Source organism: Crocuta crocuta, unplaced genomic scaffold (assembly GCF_008692635.1).
Source record: "Crocuta crocuta isolate KB4526 unplaced genomic scaffold, BGI_CrCroc_1.0 scaffold72, whole genome shotgun sequence".
Lineage (NCBI taxonomy): Eukaryota > Metazoa > Chordata > Mammalia > Carnivora > Hyaenidae > Crocuta > Crocuta crocuta.
Window position 1 is genome coordinate 808,485 of NW_027529427.1, and position 11,877 is coordinate 820,361.

General features: G+C 47.7%; 1 protein-coding gene across 3 annotated transcripts; it reads left to right on the plus strand.

The window, feature by feature from the left end:
• The first annotated feature begins 1,018 nt into the window (after positions 1-1,018).
• On the plus strand, positions 1,019-11,718 carry M6PR (mannose-6-phosphate receptor, cation dependent). Of its 3 annotated transcripts, XM_077759041.1 has the most exons (8): positions 1,019-1,218; positions 4,798-4,908; positions 5,256-5,435; positions 6,186-6,352; positions 8,579-8,688; positions 8,976-9,106; positions 9,678-9,804; positions 10,285-11,718. In XM_077759041.1, exons 3-8 carry the CDS (start codon positions 5,257-5,259, stop codon positions 10,405-10,407), a joined length of 837 nt encoding a protein of 278 aa, XP_077615167.1. In that variant the 5' UTR covers positions 1,019-1,218; positions 4,798-4,908; position 5,256; the 3' UTR covers positions 10,408-11,718. The 3 variants fall into 3 exon arrangements, with proteins under 3 accessions (XP_077615167.1, XP_077615168.1, XP_077615169.1); XM_077759042.1 differs by lacking the exon at positions 4,798-4,908 and having other exon boundaries at positions 1,020-1,218; XM_077759043.1 differs by lacking the exons at positions 4,798-4,908; positions 5,256-5,435; positions 6,186-6,352 and having other exon boundaries at positions 1,131-1,218.
• Positions 11,719-11,877: the final 159 nt, after the last annotated feature.

An 11,877-nucleotide genomic window follows, 5' to 3' on the forward strand; every position in this document is an offset into this window, starting at 1 on the left:
CTCAGGTCATGATCTTACGGTTGGTGGGTTTGAGCCCCGCATCGGGCTCTGTGCTGNCTCGGTCTCTCAAAAATAAATAAATGCTTTGGGGGGGGGGTGGGGCTGGGAAGCACTTAGAACAGAGAACTACACACGTACTAGCTTCTATTACGACTGGATTCAAAACATTATGCTAACTCTCTACATGGCAATGAGAAACAATGAAATCTGGCCATGTGTAGCAACATGGATGGACCTTGAGGGTGTTATGCTGAGCGAAATAAGTCAGGCAGAGAAGGACAAATATCATNAGAAGGAATGGTTTATCCCAAAGACCGTCGATCCGGGAAGTCACAGGAGAGAACAGCATGGGAACGCGCAGGGCCTCACAAGCGACGCGTCCGACGGACAGGAGGGAAACCACCGGGGATCTTGGCGATGGCACGTAGACTGACACGGACTTGCTCCTTCCCCAGGACACCGGGGACGCGGGACACGAGGAGAGCAGAGCTGGTTACAGAGGGTTCATCGCGCAAAGAGCCACGAGACCGCAAACTGCCCAGAGACCTCTTGGTGAACTGAACAGATTGCAGGGGTTCACGCCACATGCCACGAGGCCGGGATGACACTGTTCACAAAACAGTATCGGTAACCCGAGACCCCAAGGGACTAAGCTGAGGAAAGGAAATAAAGAACAAAGGCGTCGTTAAGAATGCCAGGACCCTGGCGACCCAAGCGCGGTCCGCTCTTTTCCAGGCGCTGAGCTGGGACTCACGCGACGCGGGGTCGGCAGACGGCGAAACAGCGCCCCTCGCCGGCGGCAAGCGAGCGGGGGAAGGGCGGGGAGGAAGAAACNCCCAAAAAGGTGGACCCCCCCCAACTTGAAAATCTCGGTGGGGATTGGAGCTGATAAGACAAAGGCGGAGCTAAATGCCCGGAGCCTGGCCAATCAGAGTCTGGGATCGGCCGGGAGACCGGGAAGGGGAAAGGGGCGAAATGGTTCTGCGGTCACATGCCGCGGGGTTTGGTGGGAGGAGCAGCTGCCCAGAGGACGCCTGGTGCTTCCTGTTTCCGGTTCCCGGAGTGGTGCACAGCGAGGCGCCTTGGGGGACGCTGGCCTTTGACACGAGTGGTGGGTCGGGGGTGTGCTGCCGGCCGCCCGCGGGCCCTGTCTCGCAGCCCCAGACAGAGGTCCAGCCGGGGATTCTGCGCCCTGACCACCCGCTTTGCCCGCGACACGTGAGTACGAGGGGCGTGGAGGAGGACAGGCGCTGGAGCGCGCTCGCACCGCGGCGTCCGGGACCGGGACCGGGGTCGCGAAGTCCGCTCTGGCCGAGCTTCCAGCCCGAGATGCAGCTAAGGAGCCCCAGTGTAGGAAGGAGGCGCAGGCGTCTGGGCGGGGAGTTCGAGTCCCGAAGGGAGCGAGGGAGAGAGGACCCACCAAGCCCGGAGAGGGAACTGACGTGTGTTTGGAAAGCAGGGAAGGGAAGGACGCTAGGTACGGAGCCGTTTGAGGTGGTTCAGGATACCTGTAGGAGGAGTTTTTTGGCCCACATCGAGAAGGAAGCTAAAAGTGGCATCATTTGGAGAGGAGATGGCCCTGAGCAGTTGCAAGTCGGGAGACTAAGACGGAACGAGGATTTCTAAAAGCCTGGAAGAAGTTTGAAGGGGATGCCAGTAGGATCTGGAGAAGCTCCTACGGGCCTTAGCTGGTGTTTCTGTTTGTAGAGAGCTTCCGCCCTTGGGACACAGAGCGACTTCTCTAAGGCTTTTCAGCATTGGGCCTCTTAGCGCATGAGGGCTGCCCTTCTAGAACAGTGTGAGCTGCTGGAGACGGGAGATAAGGGCCGCCACCTCAGGAGTGGGCCAGCCGAAAGTAGAGATTCCACTGAACGATGGAAAATGCTCGTGGCCGGTGTTGAAGGGTGGGAAAGAGCGGTTCAGAGGCCAGTGAAGTGAACTGCTTCCCAGTTCCTGCTTTAGTCATTGGTCATCCCACTGAAGAGGATTTTTCAGCATTACCGAAATAGATCTGTCCTAGAACAAGAGAACCAAAGGGTTTTTTTCAAAGTCTTAAAGTCCTGTTCTTTATTTCCCAAGTCTCTAGACAAACTAGCGTGCCTTGAGAATTTAATCATAGCACATTAAAAGGGAACTTTGCAGCCCTTGGATTTTATACTCTTCCTAATAAATTTTTTCACGTCTGTACCAGCAAATAGCTTTGTGCCATGAATCCTCCAAGTTGTCCCACCAGTTTCACGCATGTTTAATACTTGTACAACCTAGCACAGATCATGTAACCTCTGCAAGCATCCGTTTCCTCATCTGTACAATGGGAGAAATTATACCTGCTTTTCTGGGTTGTGAAGAAGAAGAAACATAATCTCGATAAAACACTTTGCCACTGAATCAAAGAGAAGCAGCTCAAACACACAGATAAACGTTGAGCAGAAAAGAGAATAATAAACGTTTAGTGCCACCCTAATTTCTGAAACCAATGAGCAAATGAAAGACAGTTCAACTCAACTGTTGCAGACCCCAGGGTGTTTAACCCTGTATCCTCTACCAGTTTTGTAAGACTCTTTGTCCTAATTTGAGAAAAAAAATCATTAACTGTTAACAGATAAGGAACTGACTTGGAGGCCAAAGAACACAGCCTTCTGTGTGAGCATCCCTCCAGAAAACTGGTCCTGGGGAAAAAAGTCTCCCAAAATGTTGAAATTTTAAATTAGATCCTGAGACCATATAAGGAAAATGGCCTGTGGAGTCAGTCCCATAAAAAGTCTCCTAATCGCTTTTTAAGAACTCAGCTGGTCACTGAGTGTGTTGAGCAATGAACTTAGGGAAAGCAGGAGCTTGAGGTTTGGGTTCTTTAGTCCATCCTCTGAGCTGTGTGAGGAGTCACTTCCCCCTGCTTTGTCAGAAAGAAAGCAAAGCTTTGGCTGCCTATTCTGATCCCCCCAAAACTACTGTGAAAGCAGATACTGTGAACATGTGGTCAAGTGTCAGCCATGAGCTCTGGAGTCAGACTTTCTGGTTCACTCCACTAGCTGTGTGTCATCTGTAAAATAAAGACAATAATGGTATTCACTGCATAGAGTTTTTGTAAGGAATAATTAGTTAATGCGTGATAATACTTTTGACCGTGGAAGGCCAGCACTCTGTTCAAAGTTTCTGATTGGTGCTTTAAATGCGTTTATGGGGGCCTCAGACTTTATGGCTGGTGATAATTATTCTATGGAAACATTTTATTAATATTACTATAGTGAGTTGATGTTGGAAATAATACAGAGTCAGAGAGAGAAGACAACTTCCCCAGCATTTGTTGCCCGGGTGGAATGTAGAGAACAGAAGGCCAAATGGAAGTTTGTTTCGGGGAGTGGAGAAAATTCAGGACTCAGAGCTTCCATTTTCCTCTTTTTAAACTACTTGGTACCCATTAAATTCTGCCTAGTATTAACCAAAGTTCAGACTTGTGGTATGGAAGCCTGCTATTATAAGTGAGTAAAGTGTGGAAGAATTAAATCTTTCCATCACAACAGTGACAGGAAATTAACAAGTAGCAATGGCCTGAACGATCATCAACTCATAATGAATACCAAAGTGAAGTCGTCTGCGGGGGTAAATCCGAATGTCCTGAGTGTGAGGATGGATTTGAGAAAAGGAGGCTGGGAAATGAAGCCATGTGTTTCCATTCCCAGAACAGTACAAGGAGCAGGTGAATTGGCAAGTGACTCAGTGATTCCCAAGAATGGCCAGCAATTTGGAGTATACAAAGACAAGTATACTGGACATTTAGAAAATCTTGGGATTTGTGACATGCGGAGCCTGTGGTGGGTTTTGGAAGACTTCTTCAAACCACTCTCTCTCTCTGACCTAGTGAATTTTCTTCTTCCTATAATTCACATGACTAAATATTTTTTCAGACATGAGACATCAAAGCAGGTAAATGTCAAGTTTTAGGTGCTCTGGCTGTGTTGATCTCCATTCATCATTCTTCCAGTGAATATGAACAAAGACTATTGAATGCTCCTGACTATTGTTAGGAGAAGTTAGGACCCAAACTATTTAAGACTCTTTCTTTGTTTTTACATCTTTCTCAATAACTTTCAACTGGACTTTATCGAATGTTAAGTTAAAATTTGAGTGTTATCTTAGGGAGGCCCGCAAGTTNTTTTAAGTTTTTGTTTGTTTATTTTGAGAGAGAGAGAGCAAGAATCCCAAGCAGGCTCCACATCAGTGCAGAGCCCGGCATGGGGCTCCCTCTCATGACTGCAAGATCATGACCTGAGCCAAGAGCAAGAGTTGCACACTTAACCAGCTAAGCCACCCAGGCGCCCCGGAAGCAGTGTTTATGAACCAGTATTAAAGTTTAAATATGAGATATCGCAATCTCACTTTTCACAAAATAGTAAGGAAGCAAGGGTGTCTCCACCTAGGTTGTCATGATTTAAGTAACTCCTTTTTGTTCCTTCCTTTCCATCTTCTGACCCCCAAAGTTTGTTGTGAAGGACTCAGCTGTGAAAGAAACAGAAAGTTACATGTATGTATGCATTACATGTATGTATGCATTTCCTGTTACAGGTGCTCTTGGCCCAAAGATATTGAGATGTACTATTGGTTACAAATGCCAAAGAATCTCGTACATTCCGAATAATCACACCGCCATGCCTCAGTGCCGGCTAGGTATTCCCTAGTCCATTGGTTGGTCTTTCTGACGGCTTCTAGGATGGAAAATATGCCTTTCTCTGTAGAGCTGAGGAGTTGGTAAAATTGCCTAGGAAATTGAGACAGTCTTGTTTTCTGCATACCTTGCAGAAATCCTCAACAGCGATCTGTAGACACTGACTCTTCCCCAAGGCCAGTGCCGTCCTCTTTGCTGAGTGCACGGTGTGCCCCTTTCCTGAAGGCACCCAGGCAGGACAGGAGGTGAGCAATGGGGTCAGGCAAGGGAGTCAGCTCGGAACAGACTTTCAGAATAAGTTTTAAAAAGAGAAAAAAACCTAGAGATTAAGAATCCAATTCTCAATATTAAAGGACGGGGAAAAATAGTGGATAGAGGCCAAAAGCTTGAAACAGACACAAGAAAATAAACCCCAGTTTCCTGGTAATGAGGAAGACCGACTAGTGTAAAATAAGCGATGGATGGGAGATAAAAGGGTGAAAACAAAACCACATGCACTTATTATACATTCCTGTGCTTTACCTCTTCCCTTCTCTCCTGACCCTATCCCGCTTCCTCGACGCACACACCCTCACACACCCTCTCCCGGAAGGATGTTCCCCTTCTCCCGCTGCTGGAGGACCGCACTGCTCCTGCCGCTGCTCCTGGCCGTGGCGGTAAGAGAATCCTGGCAGACGGAAGAAAAAACCTGCGACCTGGTAGGAGCCAAGGGTAAAGAGTCAGAGACAGAGTTAGCACTGCTGAAGAGGCTGCAGCCGCTGTATAACAAAAGGTAAAGAATCGTCCCCTCCACTTACCGACTTTATTACCGAATCACTACTCTGTGTGGAGGGAATACGTGTATAATAACCTCCTTTAGGAGACAGTTCTAACTTGCACTTCAGTAGAATCATCTGGCTATGATAGCTTGCCCTTTTATTTTTTAATGATAGAAAGCAAATTCTCAGCCAAGGTTTTACTGGCAAGGTGCAGTTCTCTTATGCAGAAGAGTAGCTGTTTCCAAGACTGGATCCAAGAGACCAGCTTGTAGGAATTAAAAAGCATTATTTGATATCTCTGTTTAATGGGACTTTGGAAGAATCAGATGAACCTTGAGGCCTATACACATCGTCTTAAGTGTTAGGAATCTTCAGGTATATAAATCTGAAAATGATCTTCAAGGAACAAGGGACCAAGGGATACTTCCTGCAAACACAGATCTTTATTCACAGGGAGATAGCAACTAACACTCTAGCATAATCTAGAACAGGTGTTCTAGACTAGCTAGCTGTCTTGGGTGTTGTGTTTTAATCAGTCATCCTCAACAATTAGAATTGTTTCATGATTCGTTAAATATAATTCACTATTACGTGGATATTTCATGATCCATGGATATCTCACGATGCAACAAATGCTATTCTCTATTATGTTTAGTTGTGACATGAAATAAATAAGCTGATCATACTTTCAGGGGGACGGGCTGCTTGTCCTATGGCTGATAGCCAGTAACGTTCCTCTTCTGTCTCCGCACTTGGCCTTGCAGCTTTGAGAGCACCGTGGGCCAGGGCCCCGACACGTATATCTACATGTTCAGGGTGTGCCGAGAAGCTGGCAACCGTACCTCTGGGGCAGGCCTGGTGCAGATCAATAAAAGTAACGGGAAGGAGATGGTGGTAGGGAGACTCAACGAGACCCACATCTTCAATGGAAGTAAGTCTCCCTGTTGATTCATTGACCCCAAGTCAGTCCCTCTGACAGTCCTGTATGTACATGTCAGTCCTTACCAGCATCTTCAGGGTGTCCTGCGGCATGTGGGCTTCAGCTCACCCAAGACTGTAAAGCACAGGATACCCTGTTCCCCGGCCCCCCCGGAGCCCTGTCTCGGGACCATTTGGTGTTTGTTTAACATTAATGAAAAGCTTATGCAAAAAGAAGAATCTAGCTGGGATTCTGTAGCTTAATGCGTTTTTCATGCTCAGCATGAAAATACCAACCATGACCATTCCTCATTGAAATAGTCCAACTTTGGGGCGCCTAGGTGGCTCAGTCAGTTAAGTGTTCGACTTCGGCTCAGGTCATGATCTCACGGTTCGTGGGTTTGAGCCCCGCGTCGGGCTCTGTGCTGACAGCTCAGAGCCTGGAGCCTGTTTCAGATTTTGTGTCCCCAATCTCTCTGACCCTCCCCTGCTTCCTCTCTGTCTCTGTCTCTCAAAATAAAGACATTTAAAAAAAAAAAAGAAATAGTCCAACTTTGCCAGTTAAAGAGATTAAGTTAAGCCTTTTGGCGAACCAGTGTACAAAAACTTGCCCACCAACTTGTGATAATGTTTCTCAAAAGTTATATAATCATATTGCTGCAAAGGGCTCTTTGAGCACCCGTAGTCTGAGTCCCTCCCTTAAGCGGATGACTGTATTTTCCAGTGCAGGTATTTGCTCCTATCAGTAATATGGTAAAATAACATCAAGAGTTTGGGGCTAGTGGCTGGACGACTGGATTTTCGATCCAGCTCATGTTTACTTATCCTGTGACTTTGAAAAGTTATTTCATCTTCTTGTGGTTTTTGTATGCAAAATTGGAAGCAGAATCTTTTACCTTGTTCACCTGATAAATCAGAGGATGTTTTGCAAAAGAAATTTGACCGTAGTAAATATTAAAGAAGAAATGGCAGGGTGCCCAGGTGGCTCAGTCCATTAAGTGTCCAACTCTTGATTTCGGCTCAGGTCATGATCTCACAGTTCATGAGTTTGAGCCCAGCATAGGGGTCGGCACTGACAGTGCGGACCTTGCTTCAGATTATCTCTCTCTGCCCTTCCCTCACTTGTGGTGCCTTTCTTTCCCTCTCAAAATAAATAACTAAACTTTAAAAAATAGGGGCACCTGGGTGGCTCAGTCGATTAAATGTCTGACTCTAGCTCAGGTCATGATCTCGTGGTTTAGGAGTTCCAAGCCCCACATTGGGCTCTGTGCTGACAGCCTGGAGCTTGGAGCTGTGTCTCCCTCTCTCTCTCTGTCCCTCCCCTGCTCACACTCTGTCTGTCTGTCTCTCTCTCTCTCATAAATAAACATTTTAAAAAATTGTTTTTAAATCATCCACTTAACGTTTTTGTTTTTGTTTTCTTTCATAGTTTATTGTCAAGTTGGTTTCCAGTGCTCATTTCAATAAGTGCCCTCCTCCATGCCCATCACCCCTCCCTCTCCCCCACCCCCATCAGCCCTCAGTTTTTTCTCAGCTTTCAAGAGTCTCTCATGGTTTGCCTCTCTCCCTCTCCCCAACTATTTTTTCCCCTTCTCCTCCCCCTAGGTCCTCTGTTAAGTTACGCCTGTTCCACCTATAAGTGAAAACATATGGTATCTGTCCTTCTCTGCCTGACTTATTTCGCTCAGCATAACATCCTTGAGTTCCATCCATGCTGCCACACATGGTCAGATTTCATTCTTTCTCATTGCCATGTAGTATTGCATTGTATAGATAAACCACATCTTCTTGATCCATTTGTCAGTTGTGGACATTTAGGCTCTTTCCATAAATCATCCATTTGAATTTATCTGTGGCTAATTTTAAATCTTAGGCTTTCCCTGCCACCTAACAATTTTATGGAACCTCTTCTTTCAGTGTTAGCAGGTGTTCAGAAACCGTGAATCATTGCTACAGCGTGGGTCGTACGTGTTTTTGCAGTATCAGTCGCCTGCCTTTAATTGTGGGAAACTAAGGTTATTATACGACTATCTGATTCTCAGCTGTCTTAAGGGAACACCAAGCTGTTAGCAAGAAGCAGGCTGTAGCTTGGTATTTGGTGCTCAGAGCCCACAGCGATAAGGGTTATTCCCATTAACACCAGTATCACTGAACTTCTTGTCTCCTTCCTCCCGTAGTACCTAGGCCCGCCTCTGCTTTCCCCCCCGCCGCAAAGCTCCACTTTCCTTGTCTCTTGCAGGTAATTGGATCATGCTCATCTATAAAGGGGGCGATGAATACGACAGGCACTGCGGCATGGAGCAGCGCCGCGCGGTGGTGATGATCTCCTGCAATCGACACACCCTGGCGGTGAGGCGTCCCAGGCATGCGGGCCTAGAGAGCCGGGGATGGGACTGACCTGAGCTGAGGGTGGAGGGTGTTCTCCAGAGGGGACAGGATACGCTGGGATGGGTTGGAAGTGCGGTTTTTCCTTGCTTCGCAGACACCTGCCTTCCCCTGTCGTGGGTGGAACATAGGTTATTGAACCGAGAGAGAGCAGTTGTCTTGGCGTGTGGGGTTTGTTGTTTTTTTTTAAACCAGAGTCTGAAGGAAACAGTTCACCACATACGTGTTGTGTTCTGACCTTTCTTCATCAGGACAGCTTTACCCCTGTGTCGGAGGAGCGCAGCAAAGTCCAAGACTGTTTCTACCTCTTTGAGATGGACAGCAGCCTGGCCTGCTCCCCAGAGATCTCCCGCCTCAGCGTGGGCTCCATCTTACTAGTCACGTGAGTGCCTTTTCCTTTGTCCTTCCAAACGGCACCTTTTTCCCTTTCGACTCAATCACTTGGTGCTGTTTAGACACAAATTGTGTGTGCGCGCGCACAGGCACACGGGCGAGCACGCGCTGTATTATGATTAGAGGGGGGAAGCTCTGCATGAAATTCCTCTTTAAACTCGGACTGTGCAAGTACCTTAAAAAATGAGATTTAATGTTTTGCACCTACTGAGTATTAGCATTTGGAGGTGCTTTTTTAGCTCCCTTACAGGAGGCCTGGACAGTTTCTAAGTCGATCCCATTAGGTGAGCAGAACTTTGACAGAAATGGAGCTGTAGATCTGTAACTACTCTAGGCCTTAAGTGAGAGTCATGCACCAGGGTCGTCTTTTTTCCTGAGCCTTTTATTTTTAGACACTGCTAATTGGCTTTTTAAAGAAGCTAGCTGCTCTCTCTTTCCCCCCACCCCCATTTTTACAGAGTAGAGACTAGGAAACAGCTAAGGAATATAAAGGTCATCTCTAATATTGGGGTTTTACTCTTCCTTGGCCTTGAAGTAGAGAGGTCTTTGTTCCTCAACAGGTTTGCGTCCCTGGTCGCAGTCTATGTCATCGGGGGGTTCCTGTACCAGCGCCTGGTGGTGGGCGCCAAGGGAATGGAGCAGTTTCCTCACCTCGCCTTCTGGCAAGATCTTGGCAACCTGGTTGCAGTAAGTACCAGGGCTGCTGGCTGAGTCTTTAGCCCGCGGACAAGACTGAGTAACCAGCCAACTCAGTTTAGCCAGACTGAGGGGTTTCTTGGACCCGGGACTTCAGGTGCTAAAGCCATAACAGCCCCAGCAAAGCAAGCCCAGCGTACCCGCTGGCCCTAGGTAAAGTCGTGAGTGGCGTAGCATCTCAGGGCCTGGCCTTTGCCAAAGACGTGGCTGGAAGAACACTGCTGCTTAGACTTAGGAGTCTGGTAAAGCCTTTCAGGGGCCTACATGGTGAGAAGATGAGACGCAGTTAGGATTTTCCTCCGCTGAGCACTAAATTCTGTTTAGGCTGGGCCTTAGAGCCTGTAGATTTTCTCATCATCGTCCCTGAAGAAACCTAGTTCTTGCCATGTTCTTGGCCCGTGGGTACATTTTGCCTCGCCCTTAAGTTGGTTGTTCCCGATCATCATTTCCTTCCTTTGCTTCTCTCTACAGGACGGTTGTGACTTTGTGTGCCGTTCTAAACCCCGAAATGTGCCTGCTGCATATCGTGGTGTGGGGGATGATCAGCTGGGGGACGAGTCAGAAGAAAGGGACGATCACTTATTGCCAATGTGATTGCACTTTAAATGCCCAGCCGCTCCTTCAGTCCCCCAAACCAAAGCGTACTCAGCCAGATTTCTTAAAGCAGTGCCCACTCCAGTCTCTCAGCCCGCCCTTCTATTGCTCTTGCTTTCCAGTTTGCTTTGGATTTGCATTCTCTTCTCACTAGCAGAAAGGCCTTTCCTTTTTCTCCTATTGTTTTTCCTCTAGAGAGGTACAGCTACACGACAGAGGTAAAATAACGGGGCCTGCGCAAAGGAGGCCGTCACACTATCTCTTGGTGTCAGAAGGTACGAATAGGATAGTTACAGTGAGCAAAAAAGTGTGGCAGGCTCCCTGACATTTTTAAACACATTTTCACAAGTTTTTGAGACACTGGATTTCTTTAATTAAAAAAAAAAAAAGGCAAGAAACATTATTTATACAAGGTTTGATTGCTTTCATGCCGTGACTCTGCACCCTGCAGGGGTCTCCGTGAGAATCTGGATGAGATTCCTTGCTGCTTGGAACTACCCTGCAGTCCAAGTATTGTTGCCATTTGCTCTGAGCCTGGAGAGGTTGCAGCCCTTCTCCCACCTCCGGGACTGAGGGTGGGGAGAGTTTCCTTCTCGCTTAGAGGAACGTTGTGGCATGGGAGTGACCTTATGGCTGGAACTGGGCCCCGGACTGGGGCCTCCTGGTCATTAGTCCGCACGTGGTGGGAAGTCTCGTCCGTCGAAAAGGGAAAGTGACTGGGACCGCATGTGTCACAGGGGCTCCAGGAGAGGAAGTCTGCTCACTTGTAGAGAGGCCTCCCCCAGGGCTGTCTTCTCCCGCTCACAGTAAAAGCCAGAGCTCTTCTTCCAAGGTGTTTCCCACTACTGGTACTTCTAAGTATGTTGCACTTTCTTCCCAGGCATGTCGACCATCCCCCACCCAGCCCTACCCCCCTAAAACCTTCTGGAAAGGGAATGAAAGCAGAGGTGGGGCGTCCAGGGCCCTGCCAGCCTGTGCCCTGGGTGTGGAACGCTGCTGCGCCCATCCCTTCCGGCTCAGGGAAGGACCTCCTTGGCCACGGCAGCTCTGTGGCGCGGGGGTTGGAAGCCTCTGATGCTTCTACTTTTTTGTTTAGGCCACGTGCCCACAAGCCTGGCCCAATCTTTCTGTAACCGTGAACTTGGGCCAGTGAAGAGTAACACGGCTAGCCTTTTAGGCAAGAAAATGGAACTGTTTCATCTTTGGACTTTTAAGTACTTTTGGAATGATTTTTTTTTTCCTTCTTTCTAAACAGGGAAAATAATGTTATAAAAATATCTTTTTTGTTACTTGTTGCATCCCTCCCCCACTGGTGTTTTAAAAATGCAAAAAAAAGGGGGGGGGAAACTACGTTCTTTTGTACAAAAACACTTAAAAGATTAAAAAAAGAAAAACCAAACAACTTGCCCTAGTCTTTTGTACGAGAGGAGGGCAGAGACCCGGAATGGAGTAAGAGACAACTGAGACCAA

Coding starts and splice junctions, on each gene's coding strand:
- M6PR (XM_077759041.1), top strand. CDS start 5,257: ATGTTCCCCTTCTCCCGCTGCTGGAGGACCGCACTGCTCCTGCCGCTG. Junction 5,436..6,185: donor CAGCCGCTGTATAACAAAAG/GTAAAGAATCGT, acceptor TTGGCCTTGCAG/CTTTGAGAGCACCGTGGGCC. Junction 6,353..8,578: donor GACCCACATCTTCAATGGAA/GTAAGTCTCCCT, acceptor TGTCTCTTGCAG/GTAATTGGATCATGCTCATC.